Source organism: Diospyros lotus, chromosome 14 (genome assembly GCF_014633365.1).
Source record: "Diospyros lotus cultivar Yz01 chromosome 14, ASM1463336v1, whole genome shotgun sequence".
In the NCBI taxonomy this organism is placed as follows: Eukaryota; Viridiplantae; Streptophyta; class Magnoliopsida; order Ericales; family Ebenaceae; genus Diospyros; species Diospyros lotus.
This window is the reverse complement of record NC_068351.1, coordinates 5,646,970-5,672,502: the sequence shown is the minus strand read 5'-3', so window position 1 is coordinate 5,672,502 and position 25,533 is coordinate 5,646,970. Positions and strand designations below refer to the sequence as shown.

Genomic DNA, 25,533 nt, shown 5'->3' with positions numbered 1-25,533 from the left:
AGTTCTAATCTTGAGGGTCTTAGTGATGGTGCTAGAAAGATCAAGGACTTGAGGATAAGGGCCAAAATGCAAAAGAGAAATTCCAAGAGGCTAAACTGCAATTTTCATAAAGTTGTACATGCATGGCCGATTTGGCCATAGATTTGGCCGAAAAATCCGGCGATTAGGCAGCCTAGGTTCGTCAGGGCATGGCCTAGGGTAGTCTAGGAGGCGTGGGGATGAAGCTTTGGCCAAAAATTGGCCACGTAGGGGTCGGATTTTGGCTATAAATAGCCAAGGGTTTCGGCCGAATTTGAATAATCAAATCGCTCAAGTTTGAGAGCGAATCGAGGGAAACCAATAAGGGTCTTTTGATCCTTGAGGGAAGAGGATCATTTCTGGAGATTTTGGAAATTTTTGGAGTAGTATAGAAGGTGTTTTCGCATATATATACATTCGGTCGTATATATATATATATACATATTGCGTGAAGTTTCAAATCGGGTTGTAGAGTGATCGATCGAGGGATCTAATAAGGGGCTTTTGGTTGCAAGGCTATGGGTAGAAAATCTGAAAAGTTTTGTGTCAATTGGAGTTCGAATCGAAGGCCAATTTGATTCGCCAGAGTTCGGTGGCGGAATAGCTTCGGCCGACTGTTTTCAGCCAAATCGGAAGGCTTTCGGTGGTTTTTTCTAAGCAAGATAGGTACCATTGGGATCGACTAAGGGAGAGGAACAGCCTGGTGTCGTCGTTTCAATTTTTCGGTGTGCCGTCGCCAGAGAAGATGACCGGAGGTATTTTCTGTATTTTTTTAAATGCTGAAAATATAGAAAATTCGATAAAAAAAAATAGAATTAAAGGGATTAAAATTATGGAAAAATATCTAGAAATTCAAGAAAGATGAATAGTTTATTTTGATAAATTTTTATCTTGGAAATTTCTTGAGGAGATAATTATTTTGGATTTTTGAAAGGAAAGGTAAATGGAAAATAAATAGGAGGGATTTTTATAAAATTCTGAGAAAATTCCAGAAGGATAAGGGATTTATTTTATGAGTTTTGGTGATTTTTCTTGGAGGAGATTCGAAGTAAATCAAGAAGAAATAAATTTTTTCAAGAAAAAGCAATTATGAAAATTTGAGAAAATAGGAGAAAAATCTGAAAAATTTCCAGAAAATTCCATAAGCTTATAAATATTGTTTTATGAATTTTTGTGGAGAAAAATTTAGAAAAAATGCTTGAAGAGGTATTTACTTGAAATTATCGAGAGAAAAATAGGAAGAAATTAGAGAAAAATAATGAGAAAATTGAGAAAATAGATATTAATTTCCCTTTGAATGCACATGACGTCTAGGGTATCGTTGAGGCTCGAATTTGAACTATAGAGCGCCTGGCACGAGAATCGAGGTCAATTGGGTACGCATTTCAAGGAATCTTGAATTTAGCCCAAGGTGAGTGGTTCTACCTGAAAAGACTTTAAGTGACATGTGAATGGTTTATTGTGAGTGTTCATCCTTATGGCTTGGTTTATTGTGATGGATTGTCCAAACGATTATTTACACATGCATTAAATTTCGTACGGTAAATTGCATACATCGAAATGTTGATTTTAAGCTATGCATGTTATGATTTTCGACATTGGCTTGTTTTGTGTCGTCCATGTGGGACGTGGGTTGGTAACTTGTGACGTAGCACAGAGTGACAGCACTCAGGATGCATACCTAGGATTAATGCTAGGTGACCCACTTGGGACGGAGTTGAGACGGACTTCACCCTACGGGACCCAAGTGGCGGAGCTGAGAGTGGACACCACCCCGGTTGTTGGCTCAAGTGGCGGGACTGCGAGTGGACACCACCCCAGGTTCCTTTGAGCAATAGCATTAATGCCGAGGTGACATCAATTCCGAGGATAGTGCTGATGTGACACTCTTGGGGCTAGGGTTGCGTTGGGTTTTGGAATGCTTTTGAGTTGGAGCGTAAAGCCTAACAATGACAATTGGGTGATTCTCGGGTTCATATGTCGAGGTGTCCCTCTTAAGCAGGATTGTTTTGTCAATGGGCCGAAGTGGTCGTGTCGCCTTTAGAGAGATTTCATTTTCCCCGGTTAGGGTTAAGTGCTATATGGGATTCTCTTAGGCTGGTGCATGTCGGGATTTATCGATTTTGTATATGATTTTTCATATCTGCATGAAAACGTTTTTGAACTCTCACTTGGATGATTCAGCATCTAATTTGGACTATGTCCCTGGAATATTCAAACGTTCCAGGTGAAAGCAGTGGCGCCAAGGGAAAGAATGTCATCGAGATGTAGCTGCTATGTTTAGTTTTCGTAGGTTTTGTCTATGATTACAATGTTCAGAGGTTATGTAATATTTTGATATTTTCATGTGAAACATCGATTTGGTTATTGTAAAGGAATTGTCGGTTATATATCATTGAGGTTTCGATTTTGCTTCCGCTGATGTGATTGTTAATACCTGTCTTAAGTTTATTTATTATTAAATTTTGATATGCTAAGAAGGTACGATCGGGATTGACGGGAAATGATTATGATGAAAGTATATGTATCGAGAGACTTATGTTGTGTGTTTGATATTGAAAAAAAATATATATATATTTTCAAAATCTCGAGATAATGCACGTTGTGGGAAAACGAGGCGTTACAGGGTCAAGGTGAACTTGTTTACTTTTGGGATGCTGTGTTGATAATGAAGCCAGTGTAGACAAATTGCACCTTGTGGCATAGCTCTTGGTGATGCCAGTGTTAAAGGCTTTCAACATGGTTGAATTTGGTGCAGAGGGCTGCTGTTTTATGAGATATATACCAGCTGCCAGGTATGAATTAGTTTCTTCTTCCCTGCCACCGTGTTTGTATGAAACTGGAATTAAGGTCTAGGTGCTTGAAGTTGTAGGTGGGAGTACTTAGTGGTCCCTCAGGCCTTAGCTCATTTTTCTTTTACTTGCATGGTCTGCTCCCTGTAATGCAATGTGATGAACACTGCTATTTTCTATTTGGCTGTACATGCCTTCTGTTTACTTTCTTTCTTGACATTTTGCTCCTGTATATAGGGGCTTGGGCTGGGTCTCACCATGTCAAAATAAATTCACACAGATAGCCAAGAATGAGATGGCCCAATTTTTGGGTCCAGGCTGAATGTTGTGTGAATACTGTAAGAATGGACCACCTATATAATTATTTCTTTCAGTAACTAACAAACAAATTAGTCGTAAATGATTTAGACATTTAGTAGTAACAAATAATGAACTTCAATGATTTAGGGGGCCTGAAGGAGAATAGGGAGTAAAAACTGAATTGAATGGAAGGGTATGGAGTGGAGGGGGAGGAGAAAAGAAGAGGGTTTGCCAAATAAAGAATGGCAACTCACGTAGGCAAAAAGAAATAAATGAAAGGCTGAGAATGAAAGAGAGAGCCAAGGGGGAGGGTTGTGAATTAAATTTCGTATTTATCAGGTGATGTAATGGCCCTCATTATTCTCAACTGTCTCAATTACTGTCTGCATTTATTTGTTTTTAATTCTCTCTCATTCTACATACAGTCTTCTTTTTATGAATGCTCGAACTACCCACCACAACTTCCCCCCCCCCCCCCCCCCTCTCTCTCCTTTCCTCCGTCTTCATGCTTCTTTCTTGCAATTTACCCAATTGCCCTACTCTCCTCCTTTCACCGTCCCAACCTTCTCTTGAGGCTTGAGCCATACAAAAATTCATAATATAGCTTGATTTTTATTATAACCATGTGTTAATTATTTATTGAGAAATTGTGTACAAATTCAATTTTTTTCGTTGGAATTGTTGAGTAGAATGATGATGCAGCTAGGTGCTGTTCATTTGTTTACAACAGGAATAACCACTATTTTACCTTGAATTTTCAAAGCTGTTATTGTTGTGTTATTATTTTGGTGAAGTTTTTGTTTAATTTTTTGGTTAGAATATGTTTATTACTGTTAACAATCAATTTTGTTGGTTTATGATAATTTTATTCAATTTTACGCCATCCCGCAAAGCATCTACTCCAGAATATCCTTGATTTAATTTAGAAGTCCAATTTGAATCAAATTTCTCTGCAGTTCTCTGATGACTTGTGCAACAGTGTTCAAGTATGAGTTGCAATGTCCTGATCAGGCTGGTGTCTCTTATAATGGCAATCATAAAAGCTTGTATCGTGCATCCATCATATGGTTCGCTTTTGACACTTTACTTTCTTGCTATGACTTCCAATCTCCAAATCTAAAAACAAAAATACACCATATAGTTTTGAGCTTTGCAGTCGGTCTTTTATTTATGCGCGTCATTTGAGTTACTGTGGTAAAAATTAGTGATTGTGATATATCATGAAAAAAAAGATAATTTCTTTTGGACAGAAATTGTTATTTGGAACTAGCAAGCCAACGAGCTGTCTTAAAAAAGAAGACTGCGTGCTTGTGGGTTGTGGCAATTTGATTCTAACACACACACACACATATATATATATATATATGTAATATATAACAATGGGGGCAGGATGTTCACGTGGCCTAAACCCTGTAGGGCTATTTGATCTTTTCATACAACTTGGGAGGGGTTGTGGACCAATCCATGGGCCATGGCTCAGCAGCTGCAGTGCTTTTTTTTTGTTTTTACTGAACCCCCTCGATCTGCAGCGTCAACCGTGATGCAGTACTTCTTAGAGGTCTTTAACGAACCCCTCTAAAAAAGTATACAAAAATATACCGTGCCATTTGTCGGCTGGTAAATAAAAACTTCACTCACCGTCAGACGGGTATGGTGGTGAAAGAGTATGGTAGTTTTGTCTGTAATCGGTATTCAAATCTAGTGTCTTTTGACACCTTGGTGCAAGAGTGATGGTGAGGCTTCATTATCGAAAAAAGAGTTTTCACTTTCACCGGTCCTTTTGCACTTCACCTGCAACTGCAACCTGCGGTTGTCGAGCATAGAAAACTAATAGATTTGCACAGTATTGTTCTAAATATTACCCAACATTTTTATAACAAAATTTGGGACATTTGGAGTTAGCTATTAAACCCACCACTACTGTAGTAGGGCCCTTGAAAAGAAAAAAATGAAAAGGAAGAGGTAAACGAGAAGTTGCCTAAATTCCACAGATAATAATAATAATAATAAAAGGAAGAGAGAATATTCTAATTTGCTACCTTTATTTTATATATTACATTTAAATATAAAGTAGGGTAATTCCGTCTCCTACTAACGCTAGAATTAGGAGAAAGCTTCTTCAAAAGAGTCGGGCAAATCTAGCTAGCTTTGTCTACTCTTCTTGCGGCCACCGGAGGCGGCGTTGTGGCGGACGATATCGAGCAGAACGGTGCTCTTGCATTTGGGGCATCTGGGATCCTCCTCGGCCAGCATAACGTACATGAGGCACCTAGGGCAGCCCGCCAGCATCATCGAAGTGACTTCTGGGCTTTCGCAGTATCGAAGGCTCTCATCCTGGTTCAGCTCCGACGACAAGCACGAACTCGTCTGGGACGTCGCCGGCGATCGGCTAGGTGATTCCACTCGCCGGGCCGCCCTCGGTGGCGACAAATTCAGCTTCAACTCGAGCTTCGGCCCGTTCCAGCTATTCATTCCTGATGTTTAAAAAAGATGTTACAAAGTTAATAAATTTAACAACATTTGCTTTTGCATATATATATATATATATATATATATATAGAGAGAGAGAGAGAGAGAGAGAGAGAGGGCTGTACCTTTGATGTTGAAAAATTTTTGGCAAGCAGAGTGGGGTGGAGATGGAGTCCGGCGGTAGGAAAGCAAACAGGGGGAAGCGCCGCCGGTGGGAAGGTGTGTGGGTGAACAGGAGCTGCGAGGCGACAATTATATAGAGGGAAGAGTCAAGAGAGAGATGGGTTCTCTTTAAAGCTCAATTTAATTGTGGGAAGAGAGAGAGAGAGACAGAGAGAGAGATGAATAGAATGGAATTGAATTGAGGTGCAGGAAATGTATTAATGGGCGTGGAAAATGGAAATGAGGAGGAGGAGGAGGAGGGTAAATTTTGGAAGCGGGTAAGTCAGTGCATGCAGGCAAGGCAGGGGAGCATTCATTCTCGTTCATTCATTAATTAACATAGAATAGAATTGAGCAGCTACTCTCCTCCTTATAATAAAATGAATGAATTCTTGTTTATACGCAGGATTATTTAATATTCAAATAAGCTTAAGATGTACGTGTGTGTGTGTGTGTATTTTTTATTTTTATTTTTATTTTTTTTTTTGTAAGAGAAGTGAAGAATAATACTAAAATTGCAACTTACATAATAATAATAATAATAAAAAATATAATGTCCAGTCCAACAAAGAAAAAATAATAAAAGCAAGAATAAAAAAAAGAAGCATGCATGGGCACATCACATGGAAGATGGTATTGGGGCTTTTAAAGCTCAAATTTAATTCCCTAACAAATCCAACTACACCCACCCCTATGCATTTCTTAATTGCGCTCTTAATGAATGCCCATTTGGTAAAACGTTATCAAATAATTGCAGTGGCCGCGCAACCATATTTGTTAACCAACTATTTAATTTAATGTATTTTACGTCTATTAATCAACCAATCAATAATAATATGTTTGGGTTTGACGAATTTGGAAGTCCGAGCCAATTAACCGACTATTTTGCCTCATCTTTGTCTACCTCTACCAGATAATGAAGTCAACCTTTGACTACCATGTTTAACATAAATGGCCTTTTATAATGATTTGATTTGTGCAACTACTAACTAGGAAGTATAACTCTCCCCCCCCCCCCCTCTCTCTCTCTCTCTCTCTCTATATATATATATAATTAAAATACAAATTTTATATTAAATTTTTAGACAATATAACCTTATTTAAGAAAATATTTCATAATTTTATAATCTTGCTTTTTAGGTGTGTTAGCAAGGGGACTTTTTTTAACAATTATACTTTAATTTTTAATTTTTAATTTTTTTTTTTTTTATCTTTTTAACATAACAACGTCAATAAGAATAAAGACAGACAATTAATTAAAATAACTTAGTCTACATTAAATCTAAATTAAAGCATAGAATTTTTAATAAACAGTGTCTATATATACATTTGAGTTGATTTCAAATAACAGTCCGCACTAATAAAGATTGGGATCAAATTGATCCTGTATATACATTTTTTCTTAATTTTGAATATAATCAAACAAAAAATGAATCAGTGCATTTAAATGAACCGGACGAACCGATCGGACCATGTCTTATCATTCTATATTTTGGTGTGAAAAATATTCAAATTTTATCTTGATACCTTTTATCTTATTCATTTTAACAAGCATTCCCTTAAATGAAATGTACCATCATTATCATTAAATGAAATTAAAAAAAAAACATATATTGAACAATATATGATGATGGAGGGGGGAGAGGGGGGGTAAAGTATGAATAAAGTGTTTGAAATAATATAGCATTATTACTTTGTACGAAATGATTTAATGGGTGCCATCTTCTAGTCATGAAAGTGGGAATATTTGAAATAAAAACTGGATGCTACCGTTGGACATTGGCAAAATATTTAGTGCTGAATTAAATGGTCCTCAAACTTAGCCTAAAATAATTTAATACTTTTAAACAATTAAGAATTAGAAGTGGTGTAATTTATAAGCTGCACAAGCAGTAGCGCGTTGGATGTGCGGAATGGGCAGGGGATTTAAGTGCGGTGGGGTCCAATCCAAGGATTTAAATTCACTGCCCCTCCCTTCTGAATATCGTTTCTGGAATTTAATTTCCATCGTCTGCAGCAGCAGTACCGTCTAATTTAATATCTCGACCAGCTATTAGCTTTAATGTCGTATTTATTTTTTTCAATTTCTCTCGTCCACGCTTAAAATTCATTCATCGTACTATTTGTATTCATTTCCTAAAAGTCTTCTTTTCAGTCAATGTAACGGTTTTGTAAAGGTCGAATAATAAAATATTTACTAATGTGTGCCATCACCAAAATTCATGAGGCCAATAATAGCGTTTGCTGCTTTTTTTTAATAATTTAATAAGGCCTGAGCCCCGCTGCTAGGTTTGCATGGTTTAACTCCTGTAATAGGCTTTTGATTTGATCAATGAAATTTATTGTGAAAGCAATGAGTGATCACTTTTGATGGTGTTAATAACTCATGATTATTTATGGATATATCAAACAACTTATTAACAACAATCCACTTCTTAGACTCTCAAAATCACTTCCAAAGCTGTTTCCTAACTCGTTTGAGTGTCTCCACTAACATTTCGTTTTTTTTTTGTTTTTTTTTCAATTTGGCTTTTATTTAAAAGATTTGTATGTCCTTGTTCGTTATATATATACGTATATCCTTTTATATATAACACCGTTGGTTCTAGACTTATATATATATCAAATAGGTACATCTCAAATTCTATCTTAGCGTGTAATTATTATACATATTGTATGTATCATCTAATGTAGTTATTTTCATAATTATGTTTCACTCAGTAGTATAATGACGATCCCACTCAATGTTTCACTCAATAGGCAACTAAGGTAGTCACTAGGGCCCCTCACCCAAGGTCGGTCCTAAGCCTATTTCATATTAAATTAATTTTAAATTAAAAATTTTAAAATAATAGAAAAGAGGGAGATGACTTTTATGGGAGAAGAAATCACAATTAATAGACAACAGAATGAATTTGATGTAACAAGACAACATACTGCCACTTATATATATATATATAATAAAATATATAATAAATAAAAAAAACAGTCAAGAAGCCCCTATATAAAATTTTAGAAATCCCCCTTATATATATAATATCATATAATAAAATATATAATATACTCAAATTTTAAAGGATTATATAAAGTTTCGTTTAAGAACTTCAAAATCTCAGGCTGACCCTGCGATTCTATATAACTTTGTGAAGTTTTATTTTGATCATTATCACCAATGTACTATATTTAATTGTTCTCTTAAAAGATGGTACAAATTGCATATTTTCGAAAATGGATAAATGCGTCATTTTTTACGAATGAACAAAGTAATGAAAATTTAATTTAATTAATGGTACTGTAATAATATGTAAAAAAAAGGGGCGAATAAGCGACCGCGGGTGGTGACAGGCGACGGGCAAAGCAGGCCGTGATAGGTGATGACGGCTGCGGACAACGCAGGTGACGGTGGATGCGACGGACGACGCGGGAGGCAGCGATGGCGTGCGCAGAAGACAGAGCGGTCTCGATGACGGCGAGGAGCGCGAAACTGGGAGGACAGGTGGCTACTTCGAAGAAAGACGACCGGAGACAAAACTGCGAAGAGGAGGAAGGACAGCTGGCGCCGTGGAAAATGGGAGGGAAAATGACAAGTTTGGTAGAAAATGCTTTGCGAGAAGAGAGATGAGACTGGAAGGCGATGTAAAATATAGGGTAAATTTAACTTTAAAAATGTAATATAATTACTTAATCACTAAATTTTAAATTATTACTACTTAATTAACCATGCATCATCTTATACATTATCGTTTGATTTTACATAAAATTATTATGAATTTACATATATCACGTTAATTTATAAGAATTATTTATTAAAATTATTTATAAGTATAGAATTTTTCTATACAACGTGTAAGCACATATTTTATTCCTTTCTCTCTGAATTATTATTAGATTTTGTAAGTATTTTGCAGATATTAAAGTTTAAAATTTTAGGAGAGGAGTGTGTGTTGAGGCAATTACCTTTAGGGTACCCTTTAAGATTTTAAAATTGTGGAAAGTCTAAACTTTTGAGGTAGTGTTGGGAACAAACTCAATCAATGTAACAAGCTAAGTTGGCAATACTAATTATTGTTTCAAAGACATCAATTAAGAAGTATTAGGTACACTTGTTTTTATGTTTAAATATTTTTATTAGTTAATTTCATTATAATAATAAATGCACTTATTTTAACACAAAATAAATAAAAAGTTTTTAAACTTAAAAATATAATATAATAAATATTATCATTATTGTGATTTGAAATTCAAATTTTATTGTAATCGGAATTCTTAATGCGATCATTATTATGATTTTAAATTTTACTTTAATTAAGATATTGTCAAATTTGATTTTAATTAGGATTAATTTTATCTGAATAAATATATTTATGAATCATTTTTTTATAAGAATATAATTTTATAATATATATATATATATATATATAAATGAGATTTTATGAATGTGAAGCACTGAAACGCCGCCACTGACGGCCTAACGGGGAGGGGAGGGGACCAATTTCCCAGTATAGTATTAGACGACCAACTACCAACTCTAAGAGCCTCACAAGCTGCCATTAAGAGCATTCAAGTTTTCCCTAGTTCTTCTCTCATCTTTGGACGTTTAATTTAATGCATACAGGGTAATGTAATAAGTGTACGTCATTTTATTTATTATATATTATTTTTAATTTTAATATTTAATAAAATTATTTAAATAATAAACAAGATATAATAAATACATCTCATCTAAAAATAATGTACATTTTATTTGAAAATAATATTATGAGTATTAGTTATGTATCGTATCTTCGTTAAAGAAAGTGTTAAGCAGTGACAATGACATATACGTCACATAACTAATGATACCGCCATCAACCATAATTTCTAATATTATTCTTTATTTTATTGCAACTTTCGATACATCAATTGTTGTTGCAACTTTCATGGAGTTGCTTCAATGCCCAATTTATATTTTTTAAGGCAAAGAATTATTGAGACTAGTTCTTTCAGATTTAATTGGTTAGACAATTAGTTTGGAATAAAATATTTCAAACCTATCATTATTATTGAAATTAACTTGGTATGAGTTACAATGTGATGAAAGATGGATGGATGCTTCTTGTCACACGACTCGTGCTGATGTCAACAACTAAGTATTTTTCACAGAAAGAGGCAAAAATAGCCAGTCATTCCACATGTTTGTTGGGTGTTACTGCCCAGTAGTGCCTATAAAAAGTAATCGACAACTGGACGTGGACTTCCCATCAGGCTCCTCATAGTGAAACCATTTTTATTTTTTAGATATTAAAGAGGATAAACACACGAAAAAAGTTCTATTTGATCCTTGACCCAGTTAATTAATTAGGTGAGCAATCAAGTTAGGCTACAAAATATGTTCACATCTCAATTTACTGTTTGCTTGACCAGATCCTTTGTCACATAATTCCTTTCTCTACTGCTATGCACATCTGAAACCCCTTTATGGTATTTGATATTTTTGTTGAGCTTTCCCCTTTCACCATATCGGCATTAAACATGAAAAATATGATGGAAATGAAAGGTCTGTTGCTTTTGCTTAAACCATTATGACATTATTATTGTTATTATTATTATTATTGTTTGGGTTGGAGAATGTGTTATTAGTTAGTTTTGTCACTGAAACGAGAGAAGCATTATTAATATCTCAGGCCAATATATTATGTACACGCTAGGCCCCCACCAAGCGAGCCCATTAGGTTTTTAATTTTAATATATTGCAATGTGGCAAAATAGAGCATGGGGAGAGTTGGGATGAGCCAAGCCAGTGTCAACAAGTCGTGCATGTTACTCGGCCTAGTACAACACAGTTGACATCCCTAATCATTAATGATTATGATCAATATGATAAGATTGATAATAACGAATAAGCGGTCGCGATTGATTCTTCTAGAAGAACATGGAGGCAATTTGGTTGAGTGCGGAGATTGATCACTTGTTGATTTTGATTTGATTTGATTTTAGAGGGGAGGGTTTGGATGGGCCCATGTGATATTGAGGCCGCCAACTACTACAAATGTAATTGCATTTAGGTCTACAGGCAAAGTTGTTGGAAGTCCATGTAACAATTTATGGTTGATGGGATTCAAGAGATGAGGTTTATCATGACTAGCTAAGCTAGCTGACCTTATTAATTGAAATCAAAACGAAAGATAAAGGAGAGATCAACCAGTCTCTATCTTTCCCCAGCAAAAGCATTAGTGATAGTTGCATGCGTCTCTTGTCAACTTTAGAGCATTATCTCATAGTGTCAAAATAATATATTTTCTTGATGGAATGAGAAAAATGCAAGGACAAGAAGGTATAAGTAATTCTAGATCAGAAAACAACCTGTGTTAAAACATCAGCGATTGTCATTTCCATTCCATTAGTTGAACATTATTGATTATACAGGGCCATTAGAAAATGGCGTGTACGTAGGGCATCTTGAACATGAACATGGAAAATTAGGTCCATGGTTCAAAGATAGAATAAGAAAAATGTCTTTTTCCTAGGAACATCCCAAGCTGAACCAGCCCTTACTATCAGGTTATTAAATGAAAGCGAACACTTTTGTCATTATCTGGTCCATGTGTGTTAAGTAAACCCTTGTAAATAAACCAGTATGCACATATGTAGTAGCATTGCAAAATACATGTTTCCAACTTCCAACCAATGGCAATTCAGAGGCATGGGTTAGGTGCCCAGATGGATTCTGACATCACGGTGCCAAATAAAGACTGTATTGTGGTTAACCTAAATTAACCAGTATGCCGGGGATGCTGAAGATGGAGAAGCAAAATTATATCAATATCATCATATAGATACTCTATATGATTAGATATTGGAAAATGGAATTTCCATGATGCCGTCGATAATTAACAAGTATGATCCCTGGCAGCTTTTAGTTCTCAAGTTAACATAAATAGATAGATATACTGGAGAACTAAAATTCATAAAACCAACCCCATCAAATGAAATTCGAACTTTTAACTGTGATCATGCAATTCTTCTAGTTCATTATTCCGTTAAAAGAACCTTGTCAAGGAAGTCTGCTATGAGGTATATAACCCGGGCTGCCAATAGTTCATATAGGATTCTGTGGCAGATCCTGTCCCAGGAAGTTGACTTCTAGTAGAGTTTGGGTAAATTTCACTAGTCATAAGGGTAACTACAGTTATAACAGTAGACACTTACCAAAATGTCATGTCCTGAGTCTCCTCAGTGCAAAAGTAATCGCTATTATCCTGTAGCCGTACACCAAAAGCACTCGCTACTATGCTGTTGATACGCAGATACATATCATTGCAGGATGCCTGTTTGAGACATTGTCACAGTGCTTGTCAGCCAATGGGTAAGCCTGACTCTACTCTTCGGCCTCCACTGGGTGGCGCGCCGCACAGAGGCAGAACATCTAGGCCGTGACAAACAACTCCCTTAAATGTCATTATGTAAATCTTTTTTTCCACGACTATCCTACTCTTCATCTTGTCGTTTCAATGATATTCACAATTATATTTGCTTATCAAAAAAATAGGCATTCACAACTTGAACTAAAACAGACAATAAACTACAATGATAATACTTCCAGATACGATGCTTTCCACACCAAAAACTCCGGAAGAAACCCACAAACAACATCACCAAATCAACCAAAGCAAGCCAACAATTATAAACCATAACATATATAGGACCTGCAACTTATTCAAGGAAAAATTTGGATGAATGCAAGATCCTTCTCCCGGAATTGATGCAAGTTTGTTTACATATAAAAACATGTTCAACCTTTTCACAAGGTTTTCTATAGTGTAAACTGAAAACAAACATGGAGCTAAAGTGAGCGTGCAAAGAATTACAAACTTCCGGTGCATTTTTTGACCAACCAACCAAAAGTTATCCGAGTCATGCCTTTCAGCAACTAAACACCAAAGATGGCACAAAACCACAACAGTAAAATGGATGTCTCAAAATGAAGCTATAAACATCTCCATCTTAAGCCAAAGTCCAATTTACCCAACAACTTCAACATATAACTGTTCCCAAAATACTTAGAAGTAGAACACAGTAGGAAAAATCTCCATTGTTTAAAGCAATAACGAGCACTATTGGTTATGCTGCCATCAATTGATGTTAGTTTAATCAAGATTTATACTGCCCAAGCCAAAAACAAGTATGGAAGTATGGTTATGAAACAACTGATAATGATAACTATTTACTATTCAATTTCCTGGCCAACTCAAAAAACAGTTGAGCTTTTAGGAACAATAAGATAAACTGTTCATACAATCCTATGGTTCAACTATACTTAGAAGCATGATTTGAGAAGAACTAAAATAAAATCACGTCAGAAAAATTTTGCAATGAAAACATGCCATTTGAAATAGTTGATATAAGGTAACAGCAACATTACAATGAAATTTTCATTTCACTTATCCAAAAGCTAAATGTACTAATCAACTTTGACATCAAAGTGTCATGACCCAAGGACATAGTAGTAATTAGGTAATAAATGAATTTCTTTTAGTTGTATTGTAGTAGCCTTCAGCTGCATTGATTTGAATAATTGGCAGCCCTATTGGCCCAAACCTAGTAGCCAGATCAGTATATAAGGCTGATCCAATCTGATTCAAGATACAACAATATTATTGAATGAAAATCTGATTTCAAACTCTCTCTCACTGTTTCTGTTCTTCCCTAATTTCCTCACATTTCCTCTGATCTATCTTCCCTAGATTCCTTCCAATTATCTCTCAAACCCTAGGTTGAACCCTAGGTATGTGACAATTTGGTATCAGAGCAATCATTCCTCAGCGGTTCCTTTGTCAATTAATTTCTGACGGATATCGATGGCTGCTTCCAACAGTTGATTATCGGAATTTGAAGGCGAGTATGAAAATCGGTAGCAGCAGGCGAGTTCAGCAATATAGGCCAATTCCTCAACCCTGGTGATCTCAGTTATGAAGGAGACACTGGCAGCCGATCGCAAATTGGAAGCGGTTTCATAGACAACAGCAGCGATCAATTCTCACTTCTGACAAATTGAGGTTAGACGATAATCAGAGTTATGCATTGGAAGCCATTTGTACGAAGGCGATGTACAGGCAACATCTGTCGACTCTGCCAAAGCGATCGAGCAGTGATCTTTCCATGTTTCGATCTAAGTTGGAAGGAAGCAAGGATTGATCGAAACCGAGAGGAGCAAGCGAATCTCGACTCAGAATTGTAGGCGGCTCGACAATGATTTTAGGCATTGTGGCAGTCAATCAAAGAAGGAGAAGCAGATTCAAGAGCTGTCGGTGGAAGCCCTTATGACAAAACACCATCTCCTAACTGAAATTCATCCTGTGAACAGTCCGCAGCTGGAAGGAAATCCAAGTCATAGGGTTTATACTAACCCTAATTCAGCCAAGTCTATCGATGGAACAAAGGAGGCAGGCAGGGCTGTGCTACCAGTGTGGAGAACAGTTTAGCCCAGGTCACATATGCAGGAAGCAGTTACTATATATGGAAGGACTGGAGGACGGAAAAGAAGAAGAAGAGCAAATCGGGATTGGGTGAGAAATGAGACCAATTGCAGCAGGTTATTGGGGACAAGAACTCTCTCTAAGGGGGGGAAATTGTCATGACCCAAGGACATAGTAGTAATTAGGTAATAAATGAATTTCTTTTAGTTGTATTGTAGTAGCCTTCAGCTGTATTGATTTGAATAATTGGCAGCCCCATTGGGCCCAAACCTAGCAGCCGGATCAGTATATAAGGCTGATTCAAGATACAACAATATTATTGAATGAAAATCTGATTTCAGACTCTCTCAATTTCCCCCTCTTCCTTGGTTCTCCCTAATCTCACTTAACTGTTTCTGTTCTTCCCTAGTTCCCTCCCATTTCCTCTAATTTGTCTTCCCCAAATTCCTTCCAATTATCTCTTAAACTAGGCACGTGACATAAAGTTGTTTCGGATGCTTGATATTCAAACCACAATCTCCATATTAAACCAAACTGAGTAGCATTCATTACTCATACAATCAAGGAAGTCCGACACCAGGCAGAACTCATAAGAATTCAGCTCTTTGGTACCTCAAATCAATAATAAGGTGAATTTCCTTTCAAATTATGACTTTTCACATAGATTAAGAGAACACAAAGCATAAGCAACATTAACATGAAATTCTGTTCCCAACTAAGCCAAAAATAAGCGTAGCAAACAATTTTGACATCAACATTGTTACGCCTTTAATCAACATATATTTCAAACAAAAACCCCCATTACTCTATCTACCAAGCAGTATCCATTACAGAATCCGGGAAAAGTGCCCAACGTCACACAAAAACCATAACTACTCATCCCTGCCAGAACCTTCTAGAAATGATAACACAAATTTGTTCCAAATTAAGCTGTAGATATTGCAATAAGTCAAATGTACCAAATAACCTTAACACCAAAACTGTCCCAGAGTACTTGAATCGAAACCACAACAGCAACAATCTCAATTATCTAAACAAAACTAGGCAGTACCCGATACTGATACCATCAAAACAGAAACAAACAAGTAAAATCCAATACGATGGACGGAACCACATCAGTACCTCCTGCCACCACGTCCCGCATACGCCGGCATGGCAGGCGCAGCCACGCCGATATCCTCCTTGACGACAACACCGGGCATTTCGGACATTCCGAGAGAAGCGAGGAGATCAATGGTCTCCTTATCGACCTCAATGTGGTCGATCTTGATGGCAGACTCGTCGGGGACAAAGTCCATGCGGCGCTCGCGCTCCTCCTCCTGCAGCTTGAGGGAGATGCCTCGGACGGGGCCCTTCTGAATACGCTTCATAAGGTGAGTGGAGAAGCCGGCAATCTTGTTCCGGAGACGCTTGGACGGGATGATGGCCACCTCTTCCAGGATCTTCTTGTTGGTGTGGAAATCGAGCGTCATCTTGGAGTAGTAGCGCTCAATCACTTGCCGCGAGGACTTCTTCACGGTTTTGGTGCGGACGCGACCCATGGCTGAGAGAGAGCAGCGGCGGAGGGAAGCGAGGAGGAAGAGGTGGTACTGGTGGCTAGGGTTTTGTGCAAAGGAAGGGACGAGCGCGGATAGAGTTTGGTATTTATTTCGTCTTTTAGGGGGCATGAAATGTCTAAATTAGCCTCGGAGTTTTTGGAATAAAACCCAAAATTATAAATAAATAAAAAATTCCAGTTGCTTATGATAATTTTTTATTGGGTAAATTTCACCAACAGTCCGTGATTTTCATCTAAATTGTACTAATCATCCGTATCTTTTTAGACTTAATATACATTTTTTTGAGCTTCATGACCATAAAATTATTTGTCCTCTCTCATTAATAAATGGTTGTTAATTCTTTCTAAAGTAGCCACCAATCACCTTTTGGATTTGATTAGAACCCAAATGTGATCTTTGATTTTGATTGAATCTCAAAAACCAAGTTCAAAATTTTAAGTCAAAAAACATAAAAAATTTTGATTCACCTAATAAAGAGAAAATCCTACTATTATCTTTGCCTTGCCTCTACTTCTGTTATTCTATCATCATGGTGGTCCCCAAACCAATGCCTAAATTTATTGTGATTAGGAATAGATTAAGTGAAAATTAAAGTCATCAAACCAAGACTAGAAAGAGAAATGAGAAAAAAATAATAAGTGATAAAAAAAAGATATATAATAAGATTTAGCCATCATGATTATTGATGCTTAAACAAGTCATTGCATTGATAATCATGATAATAATTGTTAAAAGATAAAAGAAAAAAATAAGTTCTATTAAAGATTTATGTCATATGTGTCATTAAACATATTTGATTACGAAAGAGAATAGGAGACGAAAATAAAAAATAATGAAAAGAAAAGTGAAACTAGGAACATAGAATTTGTGCAGAGACAAAATGGTTACTTTTTGTATTATGTAATGAGAAAGATGTTGCATATTATTTTTAAAATTGTAAAGGTATCTGTACAATTTAAGTAAATCTTAGGGGTCATATGTGAAATTTACCCTTTCATATTTGAAATCACACGGTCCTCCTAATGTTTATGATAATTCTAAAAATTACCCGTAATATTTAAGAAAAATGTAACTAGTAATTGATGTTTAATGTTACGCAACAATTTTCTCTCTTCCGTTATAATTTAGTTGAACATTAGAAGATGACAAAAATGCATTTATAATTTAAAGGTATTTTGTTTTCTCACTTATTTGTCTCATCATTTTATTTTATTATGTGTGTTTTCTCGCTTATTTATCTTATTATTTTATTTCGTTTTTCAATAAGCCAGCGACATTAGCTTTTCTCAACAATACTAATAATATTTATCTATCACATTGTCTTAAAAAAAATTTTAAGGTTCATAGTAGATGAATCCATTTGGGTTCATTTCAAATATATCATTTGCGATAATTCATATATTTGAGATGATCCTTTTTTTTTTTTCTTTGAGATCGAACTCAAAAGAGATAAAAGATAAAAGGGAATATAATATAAAATGATCATTTTATTTTTTATTTAATAAGAATGATTTTATAACGTGAATTGTTTATTAGAATTGGTTCCAATTTAAGTCTACCACTCTAGATTTTTAGACCTAAGACACACTGATTTATATAAAAATAAGTAAATAAATATAGTGTATAACATAATATTCTTAATTAATATAGTCAACACAACAGTTTGGTTTTTGGATTGACATGCAAACAGGACAGCGGCTAATATTATGTTACGTTTATGCTATTTTGAGTGATATATACATTTTTCAGTCAATTCAATATCAGAAAATATATATAGCTCGTAGACTTTAAAATGTGTTATACGACGTTAAGTGGCAGTGGTGGGTACAGAATTCTAAAATAATTAAGTTGCTTTGTCACACAATCACTCCAATTTCGTTTTTAATTTTCAATTTTTCTTTTTAAAATTTTATAAACGAAATTTTGTTTATAAACATTTAAAAAGGAAAACAAAATACCGAAAATGGAACTGTAGTTAAACAAGCTGTAAACTTTTTTTAAGGAATTCATATAATTACAATTTAAGACTATAAATTGAAACTGAGACTCAAACTAAACCGACCCGACATGACCCGACATTTAGTTGGATGATTTAATTATGATTATGATCATCTTTTTTTCAGATTAGTTGATTCCATTGCAGTTAGTGATTAATTTGATGTTGGATCAGGGGGTTACTATAAATTCCAAACCAACCCGACCCAACCCAAAAACACACTTAGTTAGCTCTATCATAATTCACAGAGTAAATCACTTTCTCCTACAAAATTATATTCTTCTATCCCGTCTTCTGCATACTTCAAAAAAAAAAATAGTGACAGTAAATTTTCATAAATAATCAAAGAAAGAAAAAAGAGTAAATTGTAGCATCAACATTTCCTTCGGTGGGATCCTCTTCCATGAAGTTGAATTGGATAAGAAGATCAAGCCTCAGGAGGATACTTAAACAACTGGAAAGCAGAATTATGAACGCTAAATCCACCATCAATGAAGAGATTATGTCCACTAATATACTTTGCTTCATCGCTGGCCAGAAACAGGGCGGCATTGGCCACGTCCTCTGTCTTCAGCGTCACCCCCTTAAGATTCGCCAAATTGTTCATCGCCATCTCCAGCTCTTCATCCGGCAGTCCCACGAACCTCGTCGCCAGCGGCGTCGCCATCGCGTACGGCGACATGCAATTCACCCGAATCCCGAACTGCCCGAGCTCCACTGCCAGGTTCCTCGTCAGCCCCACCACGGCGTGCTTTGCGCAGCAATAGGCGTGCGACGCCGCGCCGCCGAGGTTCGAGCTGATGCTGGCGGTCGAAATTATGCTGCCCCTCCTGGCCGGAACCATGACTCGGGCGGCATGTTTCATGCCCAGGAAGACTCCGGTCACGTTCACGGCGAGGACGCGCTCGAAGTCGGCTTTGTGGTTGTCGATGATCCGGGCTTTGCTGGCGTCGACGATGCCCGCGTTGTTGAACATTATGTCGAGTTTGCCGTAGGTTTGGACTGCTTTGTCGACGGCGTTTTGGACGTGCTCCTCGTCTGTGACGTTGCAGTGGACGTAGGTGGAATTGGAGGAGCCTATGGCGTCGGTTACTGAGTGGCCCAATTCGTCCTGTATGTCGGCCACGACGACCTTGGCACCGTGTTGGGCTAAGAGTTTGGCGGTGCACTCGCCGATGCCGCTCGCTCCGCCGGTAATCAGCGCCACTTTTCCCTCTAGCCTGCGAGACATAGAGAAACAATGTCGTTAGTTTGTTGCTAATTGTTGATTAACCTATGATACGCAGCCAAGATACGAAATCAGAAGTCAAAATAGAAATGAATATCACAACACAATGCACCCAAGCCTATGATACGAAATCAGAAGTCAAAATAGAAATTAATATCACAACACAATGCACTGAAGAAAAAGAGATATACGTGTTCAGATCAAAAGATTTTACTTACAACAAAGGCTCTACTTGTAGTCAATTCACTAAAATAATCAAAGGATTTACAGAATACATTTACGCACAAGATCATCACGGCAACTCACAAATTAGAAACCATAACAACAAGAAATGTAACAAAGTACAATGCTCAAGATTCCTGAGTAACTCAACACTCACACTTTATCAATCTCTCACAAAAACCACCCCAAGTGATACATACTGACTGCGAGACAAGATTGGAAACGCTTTGTGGTTCGTTTGTCCGTTCTGATCGTCGAGTGCCTTCTTGATCGTCTCGATCGAGCTCTTCGCGTGCAGTGTTCTTCTTCTTGCCTAATTAGGGCTTTCTGTTCGTGTGTTTGTGTCAAGCAAAAATGAAGCTTCCTTCTAATTTCTCCAAATCTCACTCATATATATATGTGGGCCAAATACATGGATGGGATAAATGACTTTGACACAATAAGTTTGGGCTTAGACTTGTTGGGCTGCGAACACCAACGGCCCAACCTAGCTTATGTATACACAACCCAAATAATAAATTCACATGCAAATGAAATTAAGGCCACATGCAATACACATGAAATTCAAATGTAGATGACATAGAAATATAAATGACAATATTAATACATTTTAAATTGCAAATCATAACACTAGTAAAGTACTAAACCAAAAAAAAATAATAATAATGTAATGATCTATATGGTTTGGCGTTGTCCCGTTATACAATACATGGGTGGAAAACATATGATATTAGTTAAGATGCAATAGTCTTTAGGGTACATGTTAAGTGTTTGAATCACAATAAGTTAGAATTTACACTAATAAGTTGTAAATTCAATTTCTTACCCTACATGATGAGACAAAATCTCCACATGTAATTTACCTTATTTATCAAAATCGAGAGCACGATCGACGCAAGGGGGTTAATCCCAAATTAAGATGCTTTAATAAAAAATTTTACTAATCCACTATAAATATACAAACCCGAAACGAGCATGTAAGAGGGTGTGTGTGAGTGAGGCCCACAATCCTTTTTAATTTTGACCGCATCAAATAAATGTTTTGTTGTTAACATTTATCTATAGCATACAACATAACAATTTCAAACATATAAAATCTCTTCCTATAACACTCAATTATCTACCATCAAAAATAAAAATCTAAACCTATTACCCTTTTTGTTAACGCTAAACTAAACCTGTTACAGTTTCCAAAACTCATGGGGTGTCCCTATTTATTTATTTTTTTGGGGGGGTTAAATGAGAAAATAACGAAATGATTCCTGAAATGACATTGTTGCCTGGACCCATGACATTGTTAGCTTGGCCGTGGACAAATAAATAAATAAATAGTTTTGCGTGGCCTCGTGAATCGTGATGTGCCTTGGCTGCGTGTAACGAAATCTACATAATTGTCGAAAGTCCTGTGCAACGCAAATTTGACGCTGAAATACCTCAAATACAGATTAGTATTTTTTTTTAATAATAAAGGAACATCAAACAGACAGGGACACTTTGATAATATTTTTTTTACATACATTTTAATTTAAGTTGTACTTTAACCTGAATTTAAACCAATCACGTTCCAATATATAAATTTAAACCTAAAATTAGCCTAATCATAAAACAAGACTAAACCGACCAAACCCAATTAAATTCTAAAATCAATACAAGTGATATCAAAATTCTATAAGACAAAAACATATGATATAATAAAATAATATTTATAAATCCAGTTTTAACAAGTCAGAGGAAGAAAAAACTTGTGTGAAATTGGTTATTCAGTAAGCATATATATATATATATGTATATGTTTATCCTTTGTTTGTAAATATCCATTTTCTTCTCTCCCTATTTTTACCATCTATTATAAGACTATAACATAAATGGTTCTTACTTTAGTTTTAGTATTTTAATTTAATAGTATATTATTATTACTTATACTGATCGGCAAGCTCAGACAATCAAATTGAGAATCGAAGCAAATAAAATTAAAAAAAAAAGAAGAAGAAGATGAAAACAGGTAAAAGAACGGAAATCAATCTGCAAATCATATATATTTATACATATATGCAAAAGTCTGAATTTAGCTATCTCAATGACAAATTCATGCTGCAACTACTGCATCTCTCTCTCTCTCTCTCTCTTTCTATATGTATATATATATATACACACACACACGCAAAAACGCATAGAGATGGAGATGGAAGAATATATTGTGAATAACCAGTAGAATCACTTCGATTTGCTTACCTTCTTGTCATGGCTGAGAGAAGCGAACCGGTGGCTGCCATATGTATATCGCACAGAGAGAGAGAGAGAGAGAGAGAGAGAGAGAGAGGAGGAGGAGAAAAACTTGTAGATCTAAGACATCGAGCCCTAAGGTCTATATAGAATAAAATTTTAAAGAAACATGGGGAAGACAAGTTTTATCTTTAATAACTGAATAAAAGACTTACTATGAAAAGCGTAAAAACAAAACAAAAAAATGTAGACCCTTGGTGACAGCGATTAAAATTTATAAAAAAAAAAAAAAATAGAGTGATTAAAATAAATAAAAAAAGTAAACTACAGCAAACAACTTGGTGTGATTTCTCGACTTTATCAAATTCAATAAAGTAATCTAAACGGATATAATTATGTCAAATGATTTTAATATGTCATTGACAATTTAAATGTAGCTGTTGGACCACATGGCGATTGTCAATTATAAGACTGAAAGGGATGTGATTTTTAATTTTAATTGGGGATGAAAGAAAATGGCTAAAGTCCAAAGATCAAGTGAAAGAGGGCAGGGAGAGCATCCAGCTGTCGAATATTTGGCTACAAGTCAAGAGGCTGCAGCTGAGACCATGGATGCCGTATTTGGTTTGGCATCTTTCTTTTTAATTTTTCCTTTGATAATTTATAATAATAAAATAAAATTAAAAGAAAACCATTAATTCCAGCTCAAAATAAGTAAATAAAATAAAGCCCCAGTTATAGAGGGCATGCATTAAGGAGAAGCACATCTTCAAGTCAACCTTCAACCATTAATTCCAGTGGCATATATATATATATATAGTCCCCAAAAGCTTGCGAACCATCCAAAATTATTCCACCCCCTAATGCCCAGATCACCCATGAACCCAAAAATTTACGAGAGCCTGAACTAGCCATGGATTAAACAAGGGATGCCCTGCCCTGCCCCAAAATAATGGAAGATTGATGCCCAAGAGTCAACATGCAACCTCTTGGTAATTTGATCTTGTTAAAATATTATCCAAATGATTAGTATCAACCTATTTCAAAAGTTGTGGCTCGACAATGCATATCAAAGACTTTTATACATATATATGTATGAGAGTCAACAACTCTCAAAAGAAGATAAACTAACTTGAACTTTTATAGAGTTAACAATTCTTGAAGACTCTTCCAATAATCATCAAATATATTGTCAACAATATACAGCTACTAATATCTTTACTTGCCGTGATGAGAAAGGTTGGAGAGGAAAAAATATAAAAACTTATATGAACTAAAAAATAAAATAAAGTTGAAAATAAATATGTTAATTTCTATTTTTAAGATGAATAAAAAAACAAAAAAAAAATTAAAAACTGAAAATTGAAGGCTGAGTCACCCCTTTATCTATTCTCAATTTGTCGTCTCTTTCTTTTGAGATGACAAATTTGATCATAAATAATAAAAAAAATAGTTAATTATAGAGAATTATCGCATTTCTCATAAATAAATTTGACAAATAATTTTACAAATAAATTAATTAGATTACCACCCACAAACACACAAAAATCACTAGTGGATTTTCTATTAACCAGGCAACCTACATAGTCAGCATTAGTGAAGACTTCTTGTGTTAAGTGTGTAGCTAGCTTAAATACAATACCTCTTGTAATATTGCCTTTGAGGTATCTAATTAAGAAGTCTATTGCAGGCAATCCAATGTGTCCCTCCCTATAGAAGCTTTGAGAAACTAATTGAGTCTGTTCACAATGAAAGAAATATTAACTCTAGTATAACACAAGTATAGTAGAAAACCAATAGCTTGTCTATTTAATGAAGGATTTGATAACGAAACACCACTATTCAGAATGAGAAGTTTATAACTTTTACTAATAGGTGATGAACAAGGTTTGGAGTCTTTCATACCAGTCTTAGTGAGCAAATCAAAAGTATATTTAGACTAAGGCAAGTAAAGACCTGGATAATCTCTAAATGCTTCAAAGCTAAGAAAAAAGCTGACTTTTCATACCATATATAAGTGCTTGCATTAGATCTCATGTTAACTAGTGATAAGCATATCATCCACAAAAGCAAGTAAACAGAGAACACATTGAGAGGTCTTTTTAATGAACAAAAGAGGCATTCGAATGAATGGATGGAGAGTTTATTGCTATTACCTACAAAAACTTGCCTAGTGTCAGTCTAGGAAGAATGAATGGAGAGTTTATTAAGCTCAAAAGTAATATGATTGGTAGCTCTACTATCCATATATTGGGATGGATCATTAACAGTTTCAGATATAGCTAAATATCTACTGTTGCCTGACTCGAGACAAAAAATTAGAGGAACTAAACTGGCTAGTATTAGAATTCTCAGAAAAATTAATTTCTTTTGGAGAAAAACCATCTCTTGAAGTTAATGTAAATACCCTTCCAGTAGAATAACCTTGTGAATAAGAAGATTGATTTGATTAAAAATTACCATGCCAGTTTCTATCAAATCTAAAATAGTATTGTATTCCCTAATATTCAAGCTGTTGTTATTTTTCAAACTTCATAATTGATTCTGATTTTTGTGTTGGATTGTTCAAAAATTTGTCAAAATTGAAGTGTTGTTGAACAAAGACTCACTTGGTGGGACAACACTTCACAAATTGTAGATAATAGTCAACATAAAAGCCACTTATAAGCTCTTTTATTATTTAGATATTCTTCATTTAAAAAAAAATTGAATTGCAAAATTGTTGTGAGAAACAATTTCTAGAAATTGCATTGGAGGAATATAATAACCTGAGATGTGATGATCTATTTCTAGGGCATTAATTGCTGGTAAGATCTATGTTTTTCAAAACGTCTAATTGTTTCTATTCATATCAACTTTTCTTCGAATCTGCCGGCTTTAATTCTGTTTTCTTCGGATCGTGAAAATGACTGAAAACATAGAGTATAGCCGCACCCGCACAGTTTGTCAAAGACGGGAATCCCACAGCCACATCTGTTGAGTATTGATTTGATCATCAAAGTTGCCAACTTAGGGGGTGTTTGGTTTACCCTTTTTTTTTTCATAATTTTTAAACTATTTAGTTTTTAAGTTAAAAGTTAGATAACGTTTAAATTGATAATATATTTAG

The 25,533-nt window shown here is 35.4% G+C and overlaps 3 protein-coding genes across 3 annotated transcripts; all 3 read right to left on the bottom strand.

Moving 5' to 3' along the window:
- Positions 1–4,965: 4,965 nt before the first annotated feature.
- On the bottom strand, positions 4,966–5,903 carry LOC127790468 (protein GL2-INTERACTING REPRESSOR 1-like). The gene is made up of 2 exons (XM_052319997.1): positions 5,705–5,903; positions 4,966–5,584 (listed from the first exon to the last, which is right to left on the bottom strand). Exon 2 carries the CDS (start codon positions 5,580–5,582, stop codon positions 5,253–5,255), a length of 330 nt encoding a protein of 109 aa, XP_052175957.1. The 5' UTR covers positions 5,583–5,584; positions 5,705–5,903; the 3' UTR covers positions 4,966–5,252.
- Positions 5,904–16,110: 10,207 nt separating this feature from the next.
- Positions 16,111–16,828, bottom strand: LOC127789548 (40S ribosomal protein S17-like). Its single transcript, XM_052318453.1, has one exon. It carries the CDS (start codon positions 16,735–16,737, stop codon positions 16,312–16,314), a length of 426 nt encoding a protein of 141 aa, XP_052174413.1. The 5' UTR covers positions 16,738–16,828; the 3' UTR covers positions 16,111–16,311.
- A 2,232-nt stretch (positions 16,829–19,060) lies between these two features.
- Positions 19,061–22,589, bottom strand: LOC127789674 (secoisolariciresinol dehydrogenase-like). The gene is made up of 2 exons (XM_052318621.1): positions 22,434–22,589; positions 19,061–19,971 (listed from the first exon to the last, which is right to left on the bottom strand). Exons 1-2 carry the CDS (start codon positions 22,472–22,474, stop codon positions 19,179–19,181), a joined length of 834 nt encoding a protein of 277 aa, XP_052174581.1. The 5' UTR covers positions 22,475–22,589; the 3' UTR covers positions 19,061–19,178.
- Between the last annotated feature and the right edge of the window lie 2,944 nt (positions 22,590–25,533).

Coding starts and splice junctions, on each gene's coding strand:
- LOC127790468 (XM_052319997.1), bottom strand. CDS start 5,582: ATGAATAGCTGGAACGGGCCGAAGCTCGAGTTGAAGCTGAATTTGTCG.
- LOC127789548 (XM_052318453.1), bottom strand. CDS start 16,737: ATGGGTCGCGTCCGCACCAAAACCGTGAAGAAGTCCTCGCGGCAAGTG.
- LOC127789674 (XM_052318621.1), bottom strand. CDS start 22,474: ATGGCAGCCACCGGTTCGCTTCTCTCAGCCATGACAAGAAG. Junction 19,972..22,433: donor CTCTCAGCCATGACAAGAAG/GTAAGCAAATCG, acceptor TATGTCTCGCAG/GCTAGAGGGAAAAGTGGCGC.